Source organism: Lissotriton vulgaris, chromosome 10, assembly GCF_964263255.1.
Source record: "Lissotriton vulgaris chromosome 10, aLisVul1.2, whole genome shotgun sequence".
Lineage (NCBI taxonomy): Eukaryota > Metazoa > Chordata > Amphibia > Caudata > Salamandridae > Lissotriton > Lissotriton vulgaris.
This window is the reverse complement of record NC_141698.1, coordinates 963,435,366-963,455,895: the sequence shown is the minus strand read 5'-3', so window position 1 is coordinate 963,455,895 and position 20,530 is coordinate 963,435,366. Positions and strand designations below refer to the sequence as shown.

At 40.6% G+C, this 20,530-nt stretch overlaps 1 protein-coding gene across 3 annotated transcripts in view; it reads left to right on the top strand.

Moving 5' to 3' along the window:
- DGKB (diacylglycerol kinase beta) overlaps positions 1-20,530 on the top strand; it is a 1,765,597-nt gene that overhangs the window by 308,892 nt on the left and 1,436,175 nt on the right. For 2 of the 3 annotated variants that reach the window (XM_086941963.1, XM_086941961.1), the window contains exon 4: positions 17,163-17,183. The exons of the other annotated variant lie outside the window; for it this stretch is intronic. In XM_086941963.1, coding sequence (XP_086798089.1) covers positions 17,163-17,183 — 21 coding nt within the window. The remainder of the gene's footprint in view (positions 1-17,162; positions 17,184-20,530) is intronic. 3 annotated transcript variants of the gene reach the window in all.

Sequence of the window (20,530 nt, the reverse complement as noted above, 5' to 3'; positions counted from 1 at the left end):
CAATTTCTTTTTCGCAGAATTTTGAAAAATAAATGTAAACATTGAGGCCCATTTAGGCTCTTTGTTCCGTGGGAACACAATGTGCTAACTTTATTTTGGGTATTTATATTTCACAAACCTATCCCAGTCAGGGAATAACTGAATTATATGTACCAACAAGAGTAAATGTCCTAAAGGCAGGGCTACCAATGCATTTGGGAGGTAAAAAAAACAGCTTAACAAACTACATAGAATGAGATGTGTGCGAAGGGAAGCAGTAGAGGGTTTAGTTAATATGTTGATATAAAATGGTAAAGAGAATTGTAGCAAATATCTGTTGTGATGCTAGGTCATATGTAGGCATTAGGATGGCATTTCAGGTGTGATTAGGGATGTTATGAATGTAGTCAATGAATGTCATGTGTGATTTAATGTGCAATGGCAAAGCAGTGCATGGCGAGGGCACATGTAATAGTTACTTTAGGGTGAATTTCAGTGATTTTGTTAGTTTCAAAAAGTATGTTTTACATTATATTGTCACGTAACTATTCCACCCCTTTAGCCTTTGTGAAGTTCCATGGTTTTGTTAATATAAAGTTAGATATTCTTACAATTCTCAACTATAATGTCACTTTAACCTTTGTTTTTTTCAGTGACTTTCTAGGCCTTGGTAATGTAAAGTAAGATGTCCATCATAATGCACTGCAGGGAGGCAGGACACAGGGTCTGTCCTGGCACTGTCTGTTGTGTTGCCCCTTTTAAAGATTGATACACCTAACCACCCTCTTCCTTCCCCTTAATTTTCCAAGACCATATCTTTTCCACCATCCAGCCCTGTGTGGCTGTTGTACTGCCACTGCCCTTTCCGCCTGCCCTGCACAATTGGCTTGCTGCCCCTACCCACTGCCTCCCTCTGTTGTCGGAGTCCATGCACCTGCCCCCTCCTTCCTGCCCTGCATGGACTGAGGTGCTGCCACTGCCCACCAGTAAGCTTGATGTCCCTGCCCACTCCTCCTGCTCTCTTCTGCCCTCCACTATGCCCCTATCATTGCCCTCCTGCTTAGCCTCTGTGCTTTGCATACTGCCCCTACCTTCCTTCTCCCTGCCCTCTGATAACTGTGTGCATCCCCCGGCTCCCTCCCTTTTGCCCACCATGCTCCATGGACCTGCCACTGCACCTCATGTATACTTTTAGGGTTTTGTTGACCTTCCACTGCCCTCCTGCCTGCCCAGCATGAACAGAGGGCTGCCATGTGTCTCAGTAAAAGTGTGGTCTGGGAGATATATGAACATGTGTTCATATGAATGGGATATATGTTTATGGGAGTATGAGAGTCTGTGTCGTATATACTTATGGTGCAGGACATACTTTTTAGCATATGTGGCACCATTACATGTCTAACACAAACATACAACCATTTCTTTTAAATGGGGAAATTTGAAGTGCATACAAATTTTCATAATATGGAACATTTTTCTGCACTTTGAATTTATCCCACTATAAAAATGACTGTATTTTTCAATTTTATATATGGTACTGTGACTCCCAGCTACTGGGAGCAAGCGTCTTACTGTGTGTACATGTGACATTTTGAAATGGGAGAACTTTAAACTAAAGAGTTAACTTTATGTTTATATGGATTTCATAAAACTCGTAATTTACATTTTCTCCCATTTCTAATTGTTGCATCTACAAACAGCAGACATCTTGCACCCAGGGGCCTGTAGACATGATGTTTTTGGACATTATAGGATCAAAAACCTTCCCATTTTATAAGTTATTGGACACTGATAATAGCTCATTCCAACTTGACTAGTGCATTCTCTATTGTTGTACACTATTTGATAGCTACATTATCTTAATTGGATATCGGAAGATACTACCTGAAACCATGTATGCAGCTGCATTTTCAATAGGATCTGAAGTTTTTTTGTTCACAAGATATTTCTTTTGTATCTGTAGAGATTTTCTAGCCTCTGTGTGTGATGTAATTAACTAAAAGTTTAAATGCATCACTTCCTGTGAGCGCACCAAGTTAAAGTTCATGCAATGTCACTTCCTTTAATTTAATGGGGGACTAAATGGCAAGTGATGTCATTCCCTGTGATGTCATCAGGTCAAAGTTTGTGTGATGTCACTTCTTTTGTCATCAGCAAGGGTCACATGGCATATGTTGTTGCTTCTGCTCCCCCTGGCATTTTGATTAATCAACGTCCATGCCAAAGAGATGACTCGATTTTCCCAAATTCATACGTTTGGTCAAGAGCAAATGCTCGGATTGGAATTCAGGTGCTCAAGATCGTCAAATTAGACATTATGTGGTCCTCATTTCCTGTTGATATCCGGGCACCTTTTCCAGTTTGTTGTTATTATTATCCTTACGAGTCTGTTCGTGGAAAGGGAGCGTCTGATCATTTCCTCTTACATCCGCTTTCTGGTGAAACATCTCAAGGCCGGTGTAGCCTTTAATGAGCTGCCGTGGTCGCTCTCTTTATTTTATTTTTCTGTTTGAGTACAATAATATCAATACATGACACCTATTACTTACTAGTTTGAATATGGGGCAATAGCACCACCTTCTGTCCCATTGCGTTGACTACACATATTAAATTGGTATGCTATGCTTTGTGATTACCATCTGAATGCCATACACTCACTCAGAGGATATGAAAGTGCTCAAGGGCCGCAGACCTGACCTTTGCTATGTGACAACAGGACATCTCTTTCCAATATGTCCACAAGCCACAAATGATATGTTCATGCACAGATTGATGATTTTTGTGAAAACGTGTCAAGAACTCTCGCTCCGCCTGCATATTGTGCGATGCCTCAGAAAGAACTTTGTAGATTTAAGTTGTGCTTCATTTCCTTGTGTGATAGATGAGGATTAATGCATGGATATTCTTACTGCAGTCCATAACACGATTTGTGTGTTAATATGAAGGATATTACTTACCTATGTATATTTCTTTTGTTCACGACATTGACGCTGTGTTATTTTATTTTACGTTTGCTAATTTTATGGCCAATGCTGGTTTTCCTTAAGGTTATATCCTTCACTCGGTAGCTAAAACTATACTTAAATTTTAATTAGGTTACTTGTCACCAATATATACTTCTAATCACTGTATTGTTATGGACATCAAGACATTTATCTCAAAATGCCGAAGCGTGCATCAACAGTGCCACCTGCTGTCGCTTAAATATTGTTGCATCGTATTCTTTACAAAGTTCTTGTAGGATAACTGAATTAATTTCCAAAATGTATTTGAGTGCGCAAAAAGGTATGTCATTAATTAAATGCTGTAATAGAGTAATAATTTCGGAAATCTAACTAATGAGAGAAGTGAAATTGAAAAATAAGTACTATCTTGTTTTTTTCAGATCCACATAACATTTCAAATGTTATTGAAAGTAGACGTTTTGTGTAAACAAATAGCTGTAATGTTATCATAGAGTATAAGCTACATACTCAAAAAAGCCTGTATTACATTCGAAACCTGGTAAGTACCTTGAATATGGGAAGGCTATGTACTGACCTATCCTGTTCTTAAGTTGGGGAAACACTTTGCGGCATATGTACAAGGGGCTTGTGCCATTGGAACGTCACTTTTACTGATGTTCAAGTGGCGCAATGCCCTGCTCCATATTTACAAAGTGGCGTTAGTCCACTTTTTGTGGCTTAACTGCACTTTGTAAATATGGCACCCTGTCATGCAGGTATCTACATGAAAGGGTCATGCGATGGGTGTTGCTGTGGCGTGCCATCACCACACCCATTGCTTTTTTAAGCTGCGCGAGATTTACAAGGATCTGTAAATCTGAGGCAGCGCCAAAAACTAACACAATGCAAAAGCAGGCATTAAATCGGTGCAACAAGGAGAGTTACTTTTATTTTTCCTCTTATTTTGCTTTTTTATGTGTGCTGCAGAATGCCATTAATTATTGTTTTGGTGCATGAAGGTGTCCCTTCATGCACAAAAACAATAATTAAATAATCATGAATTAAATAATCATGAATTAAATAATGCTGATTTGCTACTGCTATGTGTGCTACAGAATGAAGAGTAAATGTTTATAATGGTTAGTGAATATTTGAGAGGTGACCTAGTCAAAGAAGTGTAATTCGACGTAAAAGTAATATTTCTGATAAGTCTGATTTCTTCAGCTCTGAAATCAGGCTCCCGGGCTCGGGGGTCAATATCTCAGTGAAATCTGACCTGATCCCTCCCATCCCCCCAATTCCAACACCCCCCTCAAGAAGTGGGACTCACCGGAACAGTCCAGGAACAGAAAGAGTCCAAACGTCTGCGACCAGACACAAACGGAGAAAATGTCCCTCACCCGTGCTGCCAGGACAGCAGCAAGCAGTCCTGATGAGGTTTCCATCAAAAAGGAACCCACCAAGTGCTCTCTGATCAGCACAGCGTTGGTCCCACAAGAGTCCCATATCTGACGAGTGTCCTCTCCTGGACACGCCTTCCAGCAGAATCCCCCAGGTATGATGACTGACTCTGAAATGGCCGCCCCTGGTCAACTCACGGCCCACCTACACACCAATTGCTAGGGCAAGCTAAGATCTGGGATCCCTAAAGATGCTGACGAGGTCTCCTACTGCCTCTAGCTGACCAGAGGAGACTTGGGACAGCTGCATAACAGCGCTCAAGACCTACACGGAGCCCTGCTGCTCTAACAGAATCTGCCTGACCACAAGATGGCCGATCCTGACTCTCAGAGATCCGTCTTGATCTAAAGTTTGCATCATTCCCCGTCATTAAATACATCCATCTGCTGCTAGGGCCTTCAACTAAAAGGAATCCATTTGGCCTTTTTGCCCACATTGAAGAGGAGTTCTTGCCTCCACGCAACCTCTCTGGCCATACTACAGTCCCCAGCAAAGCTGAGTCCCGCAGCTCTCACGATTGACATGGAACCGGAACCCCTGGACACAGTGCACATTTGCTAGTGCATTGATCTCTGGACATCGCTTGAAGTTGTACTTTAGGTTACTTGTAGCCCAAGCCCCAAGCACCATCTGCACTGAAGATATTGTGGGCCTACACTCCACAAGTGTTCCATGAGCCCACTTCGTGCATTTCTGCTAGAGACTTCTTTGCGCAACCCCAAAATCACGCAGGGTAATGAAAAACTTAATGCTAAATTTAAATTTAGCAGATATATGGAGATCTAAGAAAGGAAATACCCAGGGATTTACGTATTTTAGTAAAAGGTATAGACACTCCTCCTATATCGACTACATGTTGGTAAATAAAGAAAACCTAAATCATATTACAAGTATCTCGATCCAGCCGATACACCTATCTGACCATGCCCCCCTAATAATTGTCTCTGCAATCAGTGGGAAATACACACGTCCAAGATGGACATTGAATAGAGCAATGCTTGCTGATAGAGAGATCCTAGAATCCATTAGTAGATCTACTTTAGAATTTTTTGCCTTCAACCTGGGATCAACTTCTATAAAACAGGTATGGAATGCCTACAAGGCCAATTTGAGAGGTCAGCTGCATTCCCTAATAAGTTCCAAAAACAGGCAAAAAACTCAAGACATACAAGCTTTAGAAGGGGCGATTGCTGGCCTTGAGGCAGAAAGAAGCAATCCTAGCTTAGGAGATCAGGGAAACTTTGATTTGGTAGATAAACAGCTGGAGGAGGTTAGACAAAAATGTAGGCTACTCTTGGATCAGAAATGCAAAGCACAGTGGCAATCTAGGAATATGGAGCACTATGAATATGGTGAGAAGGCGGGGGCACTCCTCGCCTGAAAGACTAGGATGGATAGAGCCAACAATGACATAAATTAATTAATTATAGATAACAGTGGCAATAAGTCATCCAACCAGGAAAAGATACAAAACACTTTACTTTTATTGTTCTCGGAACTTTATAAAGAGGATGTCGAGCCTACTCAGGCAGAGGTACCTTCCTGGTTAGCAAATACATCTCTACCTATTCTCACTGAGACCTCTAGAGAGATACTTGATTGATGCCCCCATAACAATGGAGGAAATAAAAACCCAAATAAAAAGAGCAAAAAAATAAAAAGCTGCCGGCCTAGATGCCATCCCCAATGAAATATATAAATTATTACAGGAAGATCTCCAGCACGTTCTCTTTACTCTCTTTAATTCAATATATTCCTCCAGGGGGGTGATGCCAAAATCATGGAGTGAGGCTACGCTGGTGGTAATTTTAAAACCTGGAAAAAAAACCTTGGCTCCAGACTCATACAGCCCAATCTCCCTGCTAAACGCCGATTACAAGATCTTTATGGCCATTTTAGCGGGGAGATTGGCGAAATTGGCATCTAACTTAATTAACCCAGATTAGAAGGGCTTCATGTCAGGCAGGGTGATTCAAGAAGAAACTCAGCTCCTCATTGGCAATATTGATATTGCAGGTATGCCAGCAATTTAAGCACAATATTGGGTAAGATCTCCCGCAGTGCGCTTGGGGCAATATAGGGATACAACTAGGTGTTGGCCGTCCTGGAGATCATCACACTGAATAACTTGTATTTGAATGGTCTCTAATGTTATGATTGAGGACACTCTAGGTCATTGAGAAGTATGAGCACCTTGCCAGCATGGCGCTCACACTCCTCTGGTCCCGTGGTCTATCATGTGACCGGGATGATGTACCTCCCATATTCTTACATGCTGGAGGACACCGTAGTATTATGGACATAGCCCCGCGGGAATTTTCCAAACACTGGCCCCCAGAGATAATGCGAGGAAGCTAGAGAATTGTGGCCCACTTGAGAATAAACTTACAGCACATGAGAAAAATAGGCTATGGGGTTATGAACCGAATGAATCCGGTAGCACCACGTAGAACATAAACGGGCTGGGTCAATTTCGATCCTAATCTGCTCCGTCCGTGAGCTAAAATACACATAAAAGACACGTAATAGGTAACTTGTACACAACGAAAGTCCATTGTAAGATGGCGCCCACGTTCCCCGCCCCGTCCGGGTCACGTGATTGGGCGGGTGACCGGGATAGAGCGGCGCAATCTGCATTTTATAAAACCATTCGAACACACAACCCGGCGTTCCTGGGATGAATTACGGTCCTGGTGCCAGTTTGTACGGTGAGGAGTCGGGGGCGGTATACAGGATTCCTGGGGATTTAAGTCCACTACTGCAGCGATAACGTGTAAATGATATGGGGCAGTGTTTTAAGTGCAACAGAGTGGATTACAAACGGGCTTAAACATCAACTGAAAGTCAACCACTTGATTCTGCGACACACCATCGGAGCAATCTTTTTCCATGCAGTACCGATGGCAGTTTATATACAAGGAAGGCTGCAACTTGTCTTTTATTGTCTGTTAATAACGGACATGTGTTTTGGCTGTCTATATATAAGGAATGCCAGAACCGAAATGTGCTGAAGATTGGGGTGTATGAATCTTAGAAAGGTTAGATAAAATCACGGACAGATTTGCCCCTTTGGTCTTCTATTGTCTGTTAACAACGGACTTGTGTGTTTTACAGATTGATGTGACAATCGACAAAGAATTCCTGTCCTCTTCCAGCTGGTACGAGAGGATTTGGCTGTATAAGGGTAAACAGATGTTGTATTGGTGACATACATATTTGAGGCTTTCAGAGTTCTCCCATTATATGTTTTTTAATTATGGCTTATTTTCAACTCAACAGTTTCCACTATGAGAGTGTCCAATATTGGTGCAACGACCCAGTGGTGAGCCCTGATGAATCTGCCAATAAGTGTGTAGGGCAGTGAAACATGTTGGCTGTGGGTATTGGTATGCGAGGCTAAGCTACCACCCTTTTTAATTCACCTGTACACACCACAACTAATAACAAAATTGTAACTTTGGTGTGTCGGTTGATTTTAGACACTTTTTCTTGTTTTCATACCGAGGAGTAAATCCTTGGATGTTGTTTGTCTTGCACCTGTTTATATGCACATGACACATATGGTTTTGCGTTGGGACACATTTTCTTTGAGGAGGTATGGCAACCGATGATGAGAAAGGGGCAAGAATTTGGTACTTACCTGCCTAAAGGCCCCGAGGGTGTTCTCCCGGGAGGTGCCTTCCTCCTCACCACACATTTTTCTCTATGTTTATTTCACTATAAGTGTGGATGGTGCACTGTTTCAGTTGAGCAGTCGCTGGTGGGCTTTGTTGAGTTGAAAAACACGTCTGGATGATCTCCCTTAGTTTTTATGTTCAAAGAAACAATGATTTGTTTTTGGACAAACTGGCCTGTTTGAGGTCATACGCCTAGACTGACGTTCTCAGAGGGTGTCCGCTGAGGAATTAAAGTACATAAATTCCAGCAGAATGGCATGTCTGATTAGATGAACACTATTCCCAGTCCAGGGTACAGGAATCTTTTGGTATTGATGGTTCCTTGTGGCCCCAGCACTTCTGCAGGCTCTAGCCCTTGTGTCTAGTCAAGTTGTGGTTCTTATACTACTTTCTTAAAATATGTTTTGGTATGCCCCTAGGGCTCAATGTATATTGTGCTAATACTGTGTGTTATTAAGTTTACTGAATGTACTTTTGCCTCTAGCCTCATAAAGGGACTAGAGGGATGTGTTTAGAATAAATACATATATTTTATATATATACCTGGTGTGGTTCTCCTTTCATTTGGTCATTCACGAGAATATAGTCTGGTAAAACTAGCTGTTTTACATTCGTCCAAGACTTAGCCTGAAGGCGGCTGTCCACAGCTATCACTAGGATAGCTTTCTATAAAGGTTGTCTTTAACCTACCATCAATAAGGGTGGTTTGGACTGAGGCAAGGTGCCCACTAGAATAGTGGACAGCTTATGCCAGGCCAACTTCTCACAACTAGTCTTCCAAATTCTCTATCACCCACCAGGCAACACCTCCGCATTCGGGGAGCAATTGTCCAACCTGATTGCTCACTGCACACTCGGGAACGCCAACAACATAATTCTTGGTGATCTAAACCTTCGGTGAAATGAAGCGAACAACCCGCTAATTCAAATGTTATCCAATCTTCTCTGTGACAACAACTTAGCCCAACACTGCGCAGGAAACACACTACAAAGGAGCAACCTAGATGCCATCATAGCTCAATGAGACACAATTACGATCAACCACATACTCCCAGTGAACTGGTCGGACCATCACATGATATTATTTCGCATCAACCAAAAAATGCTTTACCAGTCACCTATGCAGGACCCTCCCAAATGGTCTAGAAACCTCACCCAGATTCCCATGGTAGCCCTAGAAGAAAGGATAAGCTTGCTCCTTCCCAACGACAACGACCACCTCTCCACAACCAAACTCACCTCGCTTTACAACTCAAATTTGGTTGCTATGCTTGACCAACTAGCTCCTCCGAAGCCAAAAAAAGCTGAGCCATTTCATCCAGGTCATGGTTCAACACTGAAGGAGACAACTAAGAGCCAAAGAAAGCCAAAAGAAAGAAGCTTAAGGAATAACCCCACTACCACCCTCCGCAAACCACTCAAAACAGCTATTAGGAAGTACAACAATCACACCAAGAATAAGAAATCCATGTTTTTCCGCAGCACGTTGGCATGCGCCAAATATAGACCCAAGGAGCTCTATAACATCATCAGGCATAAGACCTCCAAGCCCTCTACTTCCTCAATACAGGCGTCCAAAGGACTCTGCGACAACCTCGCCAACTACTTTAATGACAAGATTACTAAGATCGAACTTTCATGTATGATATCGCCCCTTGTCCCTCTATCAAATCCTGCCTAAACTTCCACCCCATTCAGGAAACTGAGATAATTAATCTTATCTCTACCTCCAAACCCTCCCCATCCCCCCCCAACTGACCAGAAAGCTGAAGCACTCCCTAGCACCGCTCTGGTGCATGAAGAGCAGAGAAGAGCCTTATCCCAATCAATCAAACAGGGTTCGCCAAAAGAGTGGGAACTATAAAAAAAATTCTTGGCTATATCCTTGCTGTTTGGCCAATCGAAGGCAACCAAGCAGCTCCTTCATCTTTCCTTTATAGACTAAAAGGCGAGGTGAGTAGATAGAGGAAAGCTATGGAACAAATTGGTCAAGGGGAATATACCTGATCCATTGCTGAAAGCCCTGATCCTTCTTCATATGGGCCCCTGGGTGAGAATCCAGCTGGATGATAGTGCCCACCTGTCGAGAAAGATCAGTAATCATCATGGGTTGCAGCAAGGGTGTGTGCTAGCCCCTTTTCTCTTTAATCTCTTCTTAGCTGACTTACTCACTAGTTTAGCCCAGCGATGTACGCTGGTGATCTAGTGCTACTCAGCTGAACAAATATCAGGATTCAAAGGCTTCTGTGTACTACAGCATCATATTCCATAGCCAACACAATGGAAATTAATCTAAAGAAGTTCAAAATAATGACTCTGGGAAAACCCGCGCGTTTCCCCTATCAGTGGCCCCTGGACACGGACAGTGCAGAGGAAGTAAGAGAGTAGAAATACTTGGGCAGGATTCTTAGCAGACATGGCTCCTTCAAACAGCACGTGGAGCTCATACGCCAGAAATCAATAGCCCTCACTGTAGCCTTCAAGCACATAAAAACAGCTATAGCACCTTCCACATATCTCCCTCTCTGAAAATAATCCTTGCCAAATTGATTCCAACCATCAACCATGGAAGGGAAGCCTTAGGGTTCAGTCAGCTCTCTGCCAGGATACTCGTCCCTAGCCTAGCTGCATCATGAGTTGGCCTAGTAAGCAAGGGTTAGCAAGGCAAGGAGCCTTCATCAAACTCTGCTACAAGCTAAACAGGCCAACAGTGGGAACTTGAATTTCCATCACTGGGCAGAAGTCAACCGAAGTGGCCATTACCCAGCTAAAGACTTCCTCATCAACCCCTAGCAGCCCATGGCCTAGCAGACCAATAGGAAGCAATCTCCACTTTCTCCCTAGTTAAAGGGTAAACAAGACAGTCATAACATGATCGCTGCTGCCACCCAAAGATGCATTTGCATTGAGGTGCCACACCTGGCTTACAATGGCATTTTACACCAAGCTAGCATCACAACCATACTTGGGCATGAGCCTCAAATCCCAGATCAAAACATCATTCCTAAAATGCCACCTGGGCTGCCTACCATCTCTTCTGCATCTGCCATAATTGCAAGTGACAGGCGTAACAGAGCTGTGTCAACTTTGCATCCGTTGCACTGCCAAGTATATTATGAGTTTCCTCACTGCCCTCCATTTCATGGCAGTGAGCCTGCTACGAAAATGGTGGTGGTGAGAATCTAAGGGGGCTATACAGGACCCCCTGGTGCCTTGGTGTACAGGGATGCATGCAGGGGGGCCCATGGTGTGCCCCTTTATAGTTTTGCACCCCTAGTTCCTGCACTGCATGGAATTCACAGTCCATGCCATGCTAGAATGGGCCGCGGTGGTCCCACAGTGATTCCTTTCTAAGGCTCTGCCCTGAGCATTTGAAAGATAGCATCGTGGGCCAGATGCTGCAGGACCACCCACCCAGATTTCAGCTTGTAATTAGGCGAGCGAGCAGCAGGGGAGTTTAGTAGTGCGGGAGCAGGGCGGTGACATGCAGTCCAGCTCCCACACAGCCAAACTCATAATCAGGCCCTTAGTCTCTGAAATGGTGGCTGAAGATTTCCAACGGAATGAGGCAGAGGGCAGTTCCACAAGGGTGGAAACTCCTTTTGCGAAAAACTGCAGAAAAGGATTCGCTGCTGCGGAGAAGAACCTAGCGGTAGAAGCCACAAAGTTAATCCGAGTGGTAATGCATTTATGGTGGATAGACAGGCAGGTTGGCCCTGGTCCCCTCCTGGATTTCAGAGCAGTTTTTAGCCCCAAATTTACCAAGTTCACTTTCAGAATTTGGCTCCTGGATCTCAGAGTAGTTTTGTGCCCAAAGGTTTCCATCTCCCCACTTTCAGCACCACTTTCAAAGGATCAGGACAGGCGAGTCTCCACTTGGAGGGCCAGGAGTCACACAGGTTGGGTTCAAGTGTGCATCCAATGTGAATGGAGCCTTTTGTATCCCTGTGGCCAGATCAGGAGACCAGCAAACAAGCATTTTATGGTCACTCTGGTATTACTGGCTTCAAGTTGCAAGCCCAGTCCTTCTTCCACAGGCAAGAGGGCAGCAGGACAGAAAGGAACCAGTTCATCAAGGTACCTGTAGGTTAGCAGTCACGCAGAGTGGCAGCCCATTCATCAGTACAGCAGTCCTTGTTCCTGGCAGAGTGTCCACAGGGCCAGAAATAAACTGAAGAGCTGGTATCTGAGGTCCTTTTATTATACCCTGGTCCACTCCTTCTGTAAGGTAGGAGTGCATGAAATGTTTGGAATCCCCAGCCCTGGCTCTTAGCTAGCTGCAGTGAAAATGTGTCGGTATTAGTCCATTGTGTGAAGGCAGAGCATTTCCTATTTAGTTGCAAGTGGGGTTGTGCTCAGATTCACCCCCATCCTGCCAGCAGGTGACCCATGCAGGCACACTAATCCCTCTTTTGTGTGACTGTGTGGGATGAATTCACAAAGTCTGACAGTTACACCCAGTGAAGTGATCCAGGCCAAGCTGTAGACACAAAGATCTAAGAGCAGAAAAATGGCAAGTTTTAAAAGCAGCATTTCATTTTTTTGCAAAACCTGACTTAACTATTAGATAGGGTTTTTGAATTTCAATTCCAAAGACACCAAACAAGAAATAGGGACCTGCTTCCAATTGGAATTTACAGCTCATTAAATGTCATAAGGAGTCCCAAATGTTATTCTATGGTAAAGGTAGTCCTCACAGTAGTGAAAAACACATATACAAGTTTTGCACTAACTGGACATCTAAAACTAGAAAGTACATATTCAACCTTTAAATTACAAGTAACCCTGCAAAATGGGCTACATGAGACCTTCCATAAGGGTGACTAATATGGAATAGAAGGGGAGTTTAATGATTGGAGAGGGGCTATTATTGCCGAGCGAAAATATAAATGTAAAACTGCCTTCAGCCTGAAGTGGCAGGCCTGAAATATGTTTTGAGTGCTGCATAAGTAGGTGACACAAAACATGGTGCAGGCCCACTGGTAGCATTTAATTTACAGGCCCTGTGTATATGGTATAACATTTTGCAAGGTACTTACAGGTAAATATAATATGTAAATTGGGTGTAAGACAAGCTAACCATATGTTAGAGGAGTGACCACCAGCACTTTAGCACTGGTTAGTAGTGGCAACGTGCACTTGGTATTAAGGCCAACACAAATAAGCTCAGCAAAATAGAGGAGGAGAGGCCAAAAGTTTGGGGGAAGGCCACCCTCATTTGGAGAGGTCTAACAAGTATTTTATGAGGCCTGGTAGTAATAAGTAGCAATGTTTCCTGAAACACACAAATGAAACAATATAGTCTGTGTCTCACATTTTGGACAGAAGAAAGAGAGATACAACTCTTTTCCATTTTTCCAGTCAGTAGATTATATATGTCAATACTTATGCTTGGCTGATATTGAAACTCCAATTAGTGTATAACAATAGTTTTGGTGTCTGCTGAAACTAGCTGTTGGTTCAAAGACATGGCTGGAAATTGACAGGATAAGTACACAAAGTTGCTAAAGATTAAACTCTCAGCTAAAGGTTAATCTCTCTCCTTTGCGAAGATATGAATGGCCCACATTGTTCAGTAGTAATCTCTCCTCAGACTCTATCACTACTGGAATCCAGTAGAAGAATTGTTGGTTTCTTAATCAGACAAGGGAAATTCCTCTGTATGTTTCGGTGCAAATGTGTGGTCCTGTTAATTTTACTGACAAGAAACTTTTTCTCCAGGAAGGAGGTTCTCAACGTACATTTTTCTCACAACACCCATGTGACATTTGAGCAGCCTTTAACCAGACATCACAGTATGTATTTGTCAACATCTGCTGTGGCTGTTAATGTGGCTGGAAAATAATTAGTATCAGTGAAATTGATCTTGATTAATGTGTTAAATGATTTTATTCATATATAGACCAGCAAGACTATTCTTCGTGGTGCTAAAGAACTGACAATTATATGGTCAATGGAGGGATTCCTATGCCCCAGGTAAAAGTCATTCTTGGGAATTTGCCCAGACCCACCTCATTGAATTTTCCTTCTGGAAAAAAAATCTCTACATGGACTTGAGGGGCACTAGAGCCTTTAACTGCTGTATAAAATATATTGGCCTGACACAGACCTCTTACTACTGAAAAGATATGAGGGTCCTGTCACTGGAGTGGTAGAATCCTTTGTGGATTGGAACAGGGTTTGTGGTGTAAGTACCTCCTTGAGAGTCAAGAGTTACCTTGCTGGAAAACCCCAGCCAACTTTTTTAAGAATGGTGACACTGTGAAGAGAAATGTGCTTTTAATCCCTTTCAAGGAATTCAAGCCAAGGATCATATGTCAAACTAGAACACAGTTTAGCACTTATGTAAGGAGGGCTGCTTAGAACCACAGCACTTGATAGCATATTTAGTTGCTTGAGGTTCTGCATACCAGATGTCCATTGTTGAATGGGGGATACCACAGATTATATCTGACCCATCATGTGTCTGACTGGAAGAGCTAAATTAAACTAGCTACAAATGCATCACATTTACCATATATGTGTGTTGGTGCCATTTCTGTATCATTTTTGGTTTTCCAAAGAATTTAAAAGTACATTTTTATCCCCATAGTATATTGTTTTACTGTTGTTGTATACTATTTTCACTGTTTAATTAAATAGTAAAATGATTCTTTACATGTCATATTGACTGTTGAATTTGGGCTTTCATCCCTATTCTCCTACAATTTGGGGAAGGTTGATAGTTGTTAGTGCTATTGATCCACAATTATCTTTGTATGTCCGGTGAAGTTCTTTGTTATAGAATAATTTGAGAGCCCCTTTCCTCATGCCCTGTAATCATGGGCATATATTCACTTGTTCTAATGTACTAAAAACAAATAAGGGTTTCCCTTTTTCACTCAATTTCACCCCTTGCCTACAGCCCATATATTGTAGGGAATTTCATGGATCCATAGGGCATTGAGTGCAGACTCTAAATATTGGTTTTGTTGACTGGGGTGCACACCATCCCAATATCTTGCAACATGGTGCAAAAAATGAATACTGATTGATCTTGGATGGGTTCAAAATTGAAGTAACTGGACTAGTTATACACAAAATGATGGTTGTAGCGATTTTAAAGAACGTCTTCTGGAAGGGACACTTGACCGAGTGGATGGAATGTATGCTGAAGTGTGAGTGTTCTGCCATGGTTTTGTAAACCACATATAGGTTGTTGGAATATGATCTATTAATTGTGTTAAAATTTGAATTGAAATTAGGTGTGCTAGACCTTTATGTAGTTTATGATATTGTGAGACACTTTGTACCTTAGGAGATTTAGGGGAATTGGATCTCTGGTCCTTAGCACCTTGTGCGTCCATACAGGAATTGTCTCACTAAGGATAGGTGCAATCTCTCTTTGTCTCAAATCCCCGTTTCTATTGTTCCACATGTTCTGCCATGGTTTGATGTAATATATTTCACCCCACTAACTGCACACAAGCATCATATTTTCTTGAACACATGTATTTCTGGAGGTCTCCTATTTTCTGAGTTGAGTCAAGGAGAATAGAAGTAAATATTCAGGACTCTTAAAAGTGCTCATACCTTTTCTGTAATTGGTTATGGTAATTAAAGTTAATTAAGGGTTGATTGTGAACTGATTCAAAATGATTGCGCCTTGAGACCCTTGCGAGTAAGTAGTGCGCTATACAAGTATCAATTTATAACTGAGATATAATATTCCAGTATTAAGATTGCTTTTCAAATATTGTTATAAATTGTGATTTTACTCTAAAGAATGGTATTGCATCATAAATAAGTTAGTTCAAGTGAGGCTAATGAACATTACAACTGCCTGAACGCTTAAGTGTGTGGTAAATGCCTTCTGGACCTAATCTGAAAGTATTAGTATTTTACAAACTATTATATACCTTTTTGAATTGGCAACACACCATTTAGAATGAGAATAAAACCATAATATTCATATACAATTAGAACAAATAGAAAGGGTTAAGCCATCTTTGCACTTTTATTAATAAGGATGTTGGACATTGTAGAGCTGATTTACAAAGACACGGAAGAGCACATAAAAGAGGACTCCTGTACTACTTCTCAAGCTTATTATTGCGTCTGTGAATCAGCTGCTTGGACATAAAAATGCAGTCCCTACTGACAGACAATCAGTTTCTAACTGTAGTGAATAGGAATGACTTAAAACACTGGGCCTGATTCATAAATGTAAGTTTCATTTTTTGAATAATTTATGCTTCACCACATTGTAGGACCTGGAGTCTATTCACAACCTGCATGGGCTATTCACAAATATCAATTACACTTTTGAGTAATGTATAAGTATAATTGACTCTTTCAATTATGAGTGAATTTACTCTCAGATGTTGTGATTAGCCAAATGTAGTAAAGTTACTCAAAAGTGTAAGAGTAAATTATATGTGTAAATTACTCAAGAGCGTACGTTACTTTTGTGAATAGCTTTATGCATTTGAAAGTACTACAAAATGTAGTTTGTGAATAGCTTTTTGTAGTATGTTTGTGGTATTGTTGTTGTACTACAAAGATGCATTTATGAATTCACCCCAGGCTCTTCTATTTTGTAGAAACAAGTAAGTTACGCTTTTGGAGAAAAAAACGTAACACTCTATTTTTTTAATATATCCAAAAAGTAGCATACATTCCCAAAATTGTAATTACAATGTAAGTTATCTTTATGAATCAGAACCTGTGTTTGCACATATTGGAAGTCTGTTTTAGATTAACAGAGTAGTTATAATGCCGTAAGAATAAACAAGATGTAGTGTACCACAGAGGTTTCCATGTATAACAAACTCATCTTAGTTTCAATTGATTCTTTTGGATCTGTTGCAAAGTTAATGGTCATAAAAACATGATTACTTTGTCTAGTCACTTCTTAAGCACCAGGAACTACCTATAGCCAGAATCTAACCCAGCAGTGAATTTGTTTTACTTTAATCCTTTTTTCTGCTTTTGCACAATTTAGTGTTACAATCTCTATTTATATTGAGATTTTTTGACAAAATATATGCCTTTTGATCAAAAACAATAAAATGTTTCATTAATTATTGTTATGTTCTTTCTTTCCTTGTGTGATAACCAGAAACAAGATATTCTAAAGCAAGTAAGAATTTTAATTTTGTGTCATTGTTTATTAACCACACACATATGCTATGCTTCACATGCTTGCGTTTTAGCTAATCAGAAGTATTGTGTGTTTCAGTATTGAGAATCTTTTTTGCTACTGCAGAATGCTGTGCAAAGGGAAGTTGCACATTTGAGTGATTGAAATATGCAGCATTTCTGAATATGCATAGAAATTGCCTTCCTATGAAATGTTATATTTACCCATTATTACATTTCCCTTCCTCCCGTATACATGGTATCTCTGAAGAGGAAGTTGTTTGTGGTGTGTTAATGTCTCACAGGGTAGTTGTTGACAAAGCATGGTCTGAAGACATATGTCATATTGAACTAAGCAATCATCCCAAAACAGGATATAGTAAGTGAAGAATATGATAATCACAGCCACTCTGCTTGCCTTCTCAAGTGTTATGGGATTTCCTTCAAAATGAAATTGAGCCAATATTTAGCCATCATGAAAGAGAATAACTCTTGCTAACAAAACAAAAATGTTCCATTCCATCTTAATAAACAAAAACTGGTGAGCTCAAAACAATGTTCCAAGAAAACCTCTACTCAGCACAAGCACTTGGTAGTTACTGCACAAGCAGCAGGCAATCACTAGAGAAGTGCATATAAGTCCAAGCAGTGCTAACAATTTAAACTTAAAGAACAAAACACAATAAAATCTTTTCAAATTAATTTAAAGGAATAGAACAACATTCCATGGGCTAAAAAAACTAAGATCATTAAAATAAGATAAGGCAAAGTAGAGAGGTTCATTTTTATAGTTTTGAGGCAAAAAGTATCTAGAAAAAAGTGAAGCCTCGTTGAAAAACAAGAGCTCACGATTGGGCGGTCGGACCATCGACTGCTTGTCAGGCGGTCTCCTGGCCGCCAGAACAGTGGACAGCAGTCTGACTGCCCATTATCATAATCGGGCTCTAAGTCTCTGAAATAGAAGTCAAAATCATCTATTGGGGCGAGATACAAGGCTGTGGTTCCTCAAAGTCAGATAGTCACTAGGCACATAAACAATGTTGAGAAAGTATTAAAATATTGTTTTTGCATTGTAAAGCTCCACTTCCTGTACAAAACTGGAAAGGGAGCCTTCCAATAAAAAACTATGCTCCCAGTACAAAACCTATGCTTTAATATTTCCCCCCACTTTGCAGCACACATGTAAAGTTTGAAAAGTATGGAGAAATTAAAATATGTCTCTTCAGTTACACCTGCCTTGAGAAGATATAAGGTTTAAACACAAATACCTTTCTTCAATTGTTTGTAGACAAGGATCGCAGTAAAAACCTGTGTGTGGTTGCATGAAAATGCTCATGTACCACCTATGATGCCAAGTAGGGTATAGTGCCCATTTGTTTTACTTTGGCCAATTTTGCAACATAAATTGATTTGCAATGGAAAGTAAATACCACCACAAAATGTTTCATAGGATTGTGTTACAAAACAGATACAAACCCGGTGGACATTATTAGTAAATTTGTTCTTGTTTTCTTCCTGCCTAGGGTGCGACCTTACTGGTTAGGCTGTAGCACCTTTTCCAGTTCTCTTGAAGTAGAAATAATGACTAATCCCCACTTTTCTTCAACATTTCTCTAACTGTGGCAAAGTACTTTCTGGTTGGTCTTACAGCGCCTGTGTCCTGAGAGTAGTCCTCCAGGGACTGGGTATCTTTTCAGCCGGGTTTCCTACAGAACAACTCCTTTATGGTGAGATAAGCTCCTTTTGAGTCAGGGGTCATTCTGATTTTTGAGTTACTGAGCTAGGCAAACAGGAAGCCAGTCACTTATCATTGGAAATCACTTCCAGTTCCTGGGTGCTAGCATGAGCGAGGAGCCCTGGAGATATTGACTGATTCCTGTTCTTCCAAAAGGAGACCGAAGTCAGGGTTTTTCTTTCAGCAGGGTCTTTCCATTCTTCCCATGTCCAGGGATGTTACTAAGGATGAGTTAAAGAAAGTGAAAGTAACTGACCATCTACTGGACATCATAGGCAAGAACAAAGGATATTGCCTCTGTAATCTCCTGGAAGAGATGATTTGATTTCATTGAGAATTTCAGAAATTATACCATTCTGTATAAAACAATTTGGTAACCACAAGTTCTAATATATAGCAATTTTGCAATGTTTGTTTTATGATATAGTCTTGATATTTTTGACAAACATAATGGGAAAAAGATTACATTTTTTAGATAGTTACTCTCCAATATTTCTGATTCAGCATAGCAACAAGACCTCAAACATATTCTCTCTTAGTACATTATGATATAATCTGATTGAATGTGGTACAGGTAGAATTACACGTTTTTCTTTTCTTTTATTAGATTAATTGCTTTACAATAGGACTGATGTATTGAGCACCAAAAATTATCAAATGTAAAGATGTGCTGTCTACCTTTAAACAATCAGTATATACATTCTTGAATTTTATTTAGGCTATATACACAACACTGGATTATATTTATATGTAAGTGTTTATATTGCATAACAGTAGAACAAAGTTTATTATGCAACTAGTTCGATACTTAACTCTAATTTGGATACTGTGAGAGAGTAGGAGTCTGCCTTCATTAGCATGGTGGTGCTTGAATTAAGCCAGAGTCAGTTTTGTTTTCCAATCGGTGGAGTGAATAGAAACCCAAGAAGTAAGTAATGTGTTGCATTATACAAAACAACTAGTTGATGTTTCGCATGAACCTGATGGAACTTGTATTAGACTGAGAGTCGTCACACTTCAGCATGTTGTTAGATCAAATTGAAAAGTGACATGCAATCAGTGTGACTAAAAAATGCAATGATGTCCTATCCTAGTGGATATAAAAGAATTTAACACTATTGTGACGGTGTATGCCAAACACAAATACACACTGTCTTTTAAACTAAGAGACATACTTATTTGATACTGCATCGGAGTTAAATAAAAAGATTTTAAAAAGTTAAGTGAGGCTAATATATGGAGTTTTTTTCTCCATTTGTAGCTTGTAATCATATCTCTGAAAGGTCTGAAGGCCTGCCTTTTTAGGCAATTCCAACAATAATAAATAAGTATACATAGAAATATTTCTGAGCTCAAATAAGTAATAATACCACAATATAAACTTAAGAATTACATCAATAAAACTAGAGAAAAATAATGTTGTATAGCAAGTAAAAAGGACTGAAATGTTGTTGTAACAGCAATAGGAACACAAATGAAGTAGGTGGAAGGCATTTAAATTATTAATGTTCAATTTTTAACACAATGGTATCCACTTTGTGGGAACTGTAATGGAAGGTATGCAATGGTGTATTGCATCATTTGAGGCCTACTAAAGCTGAATTTTGACACAC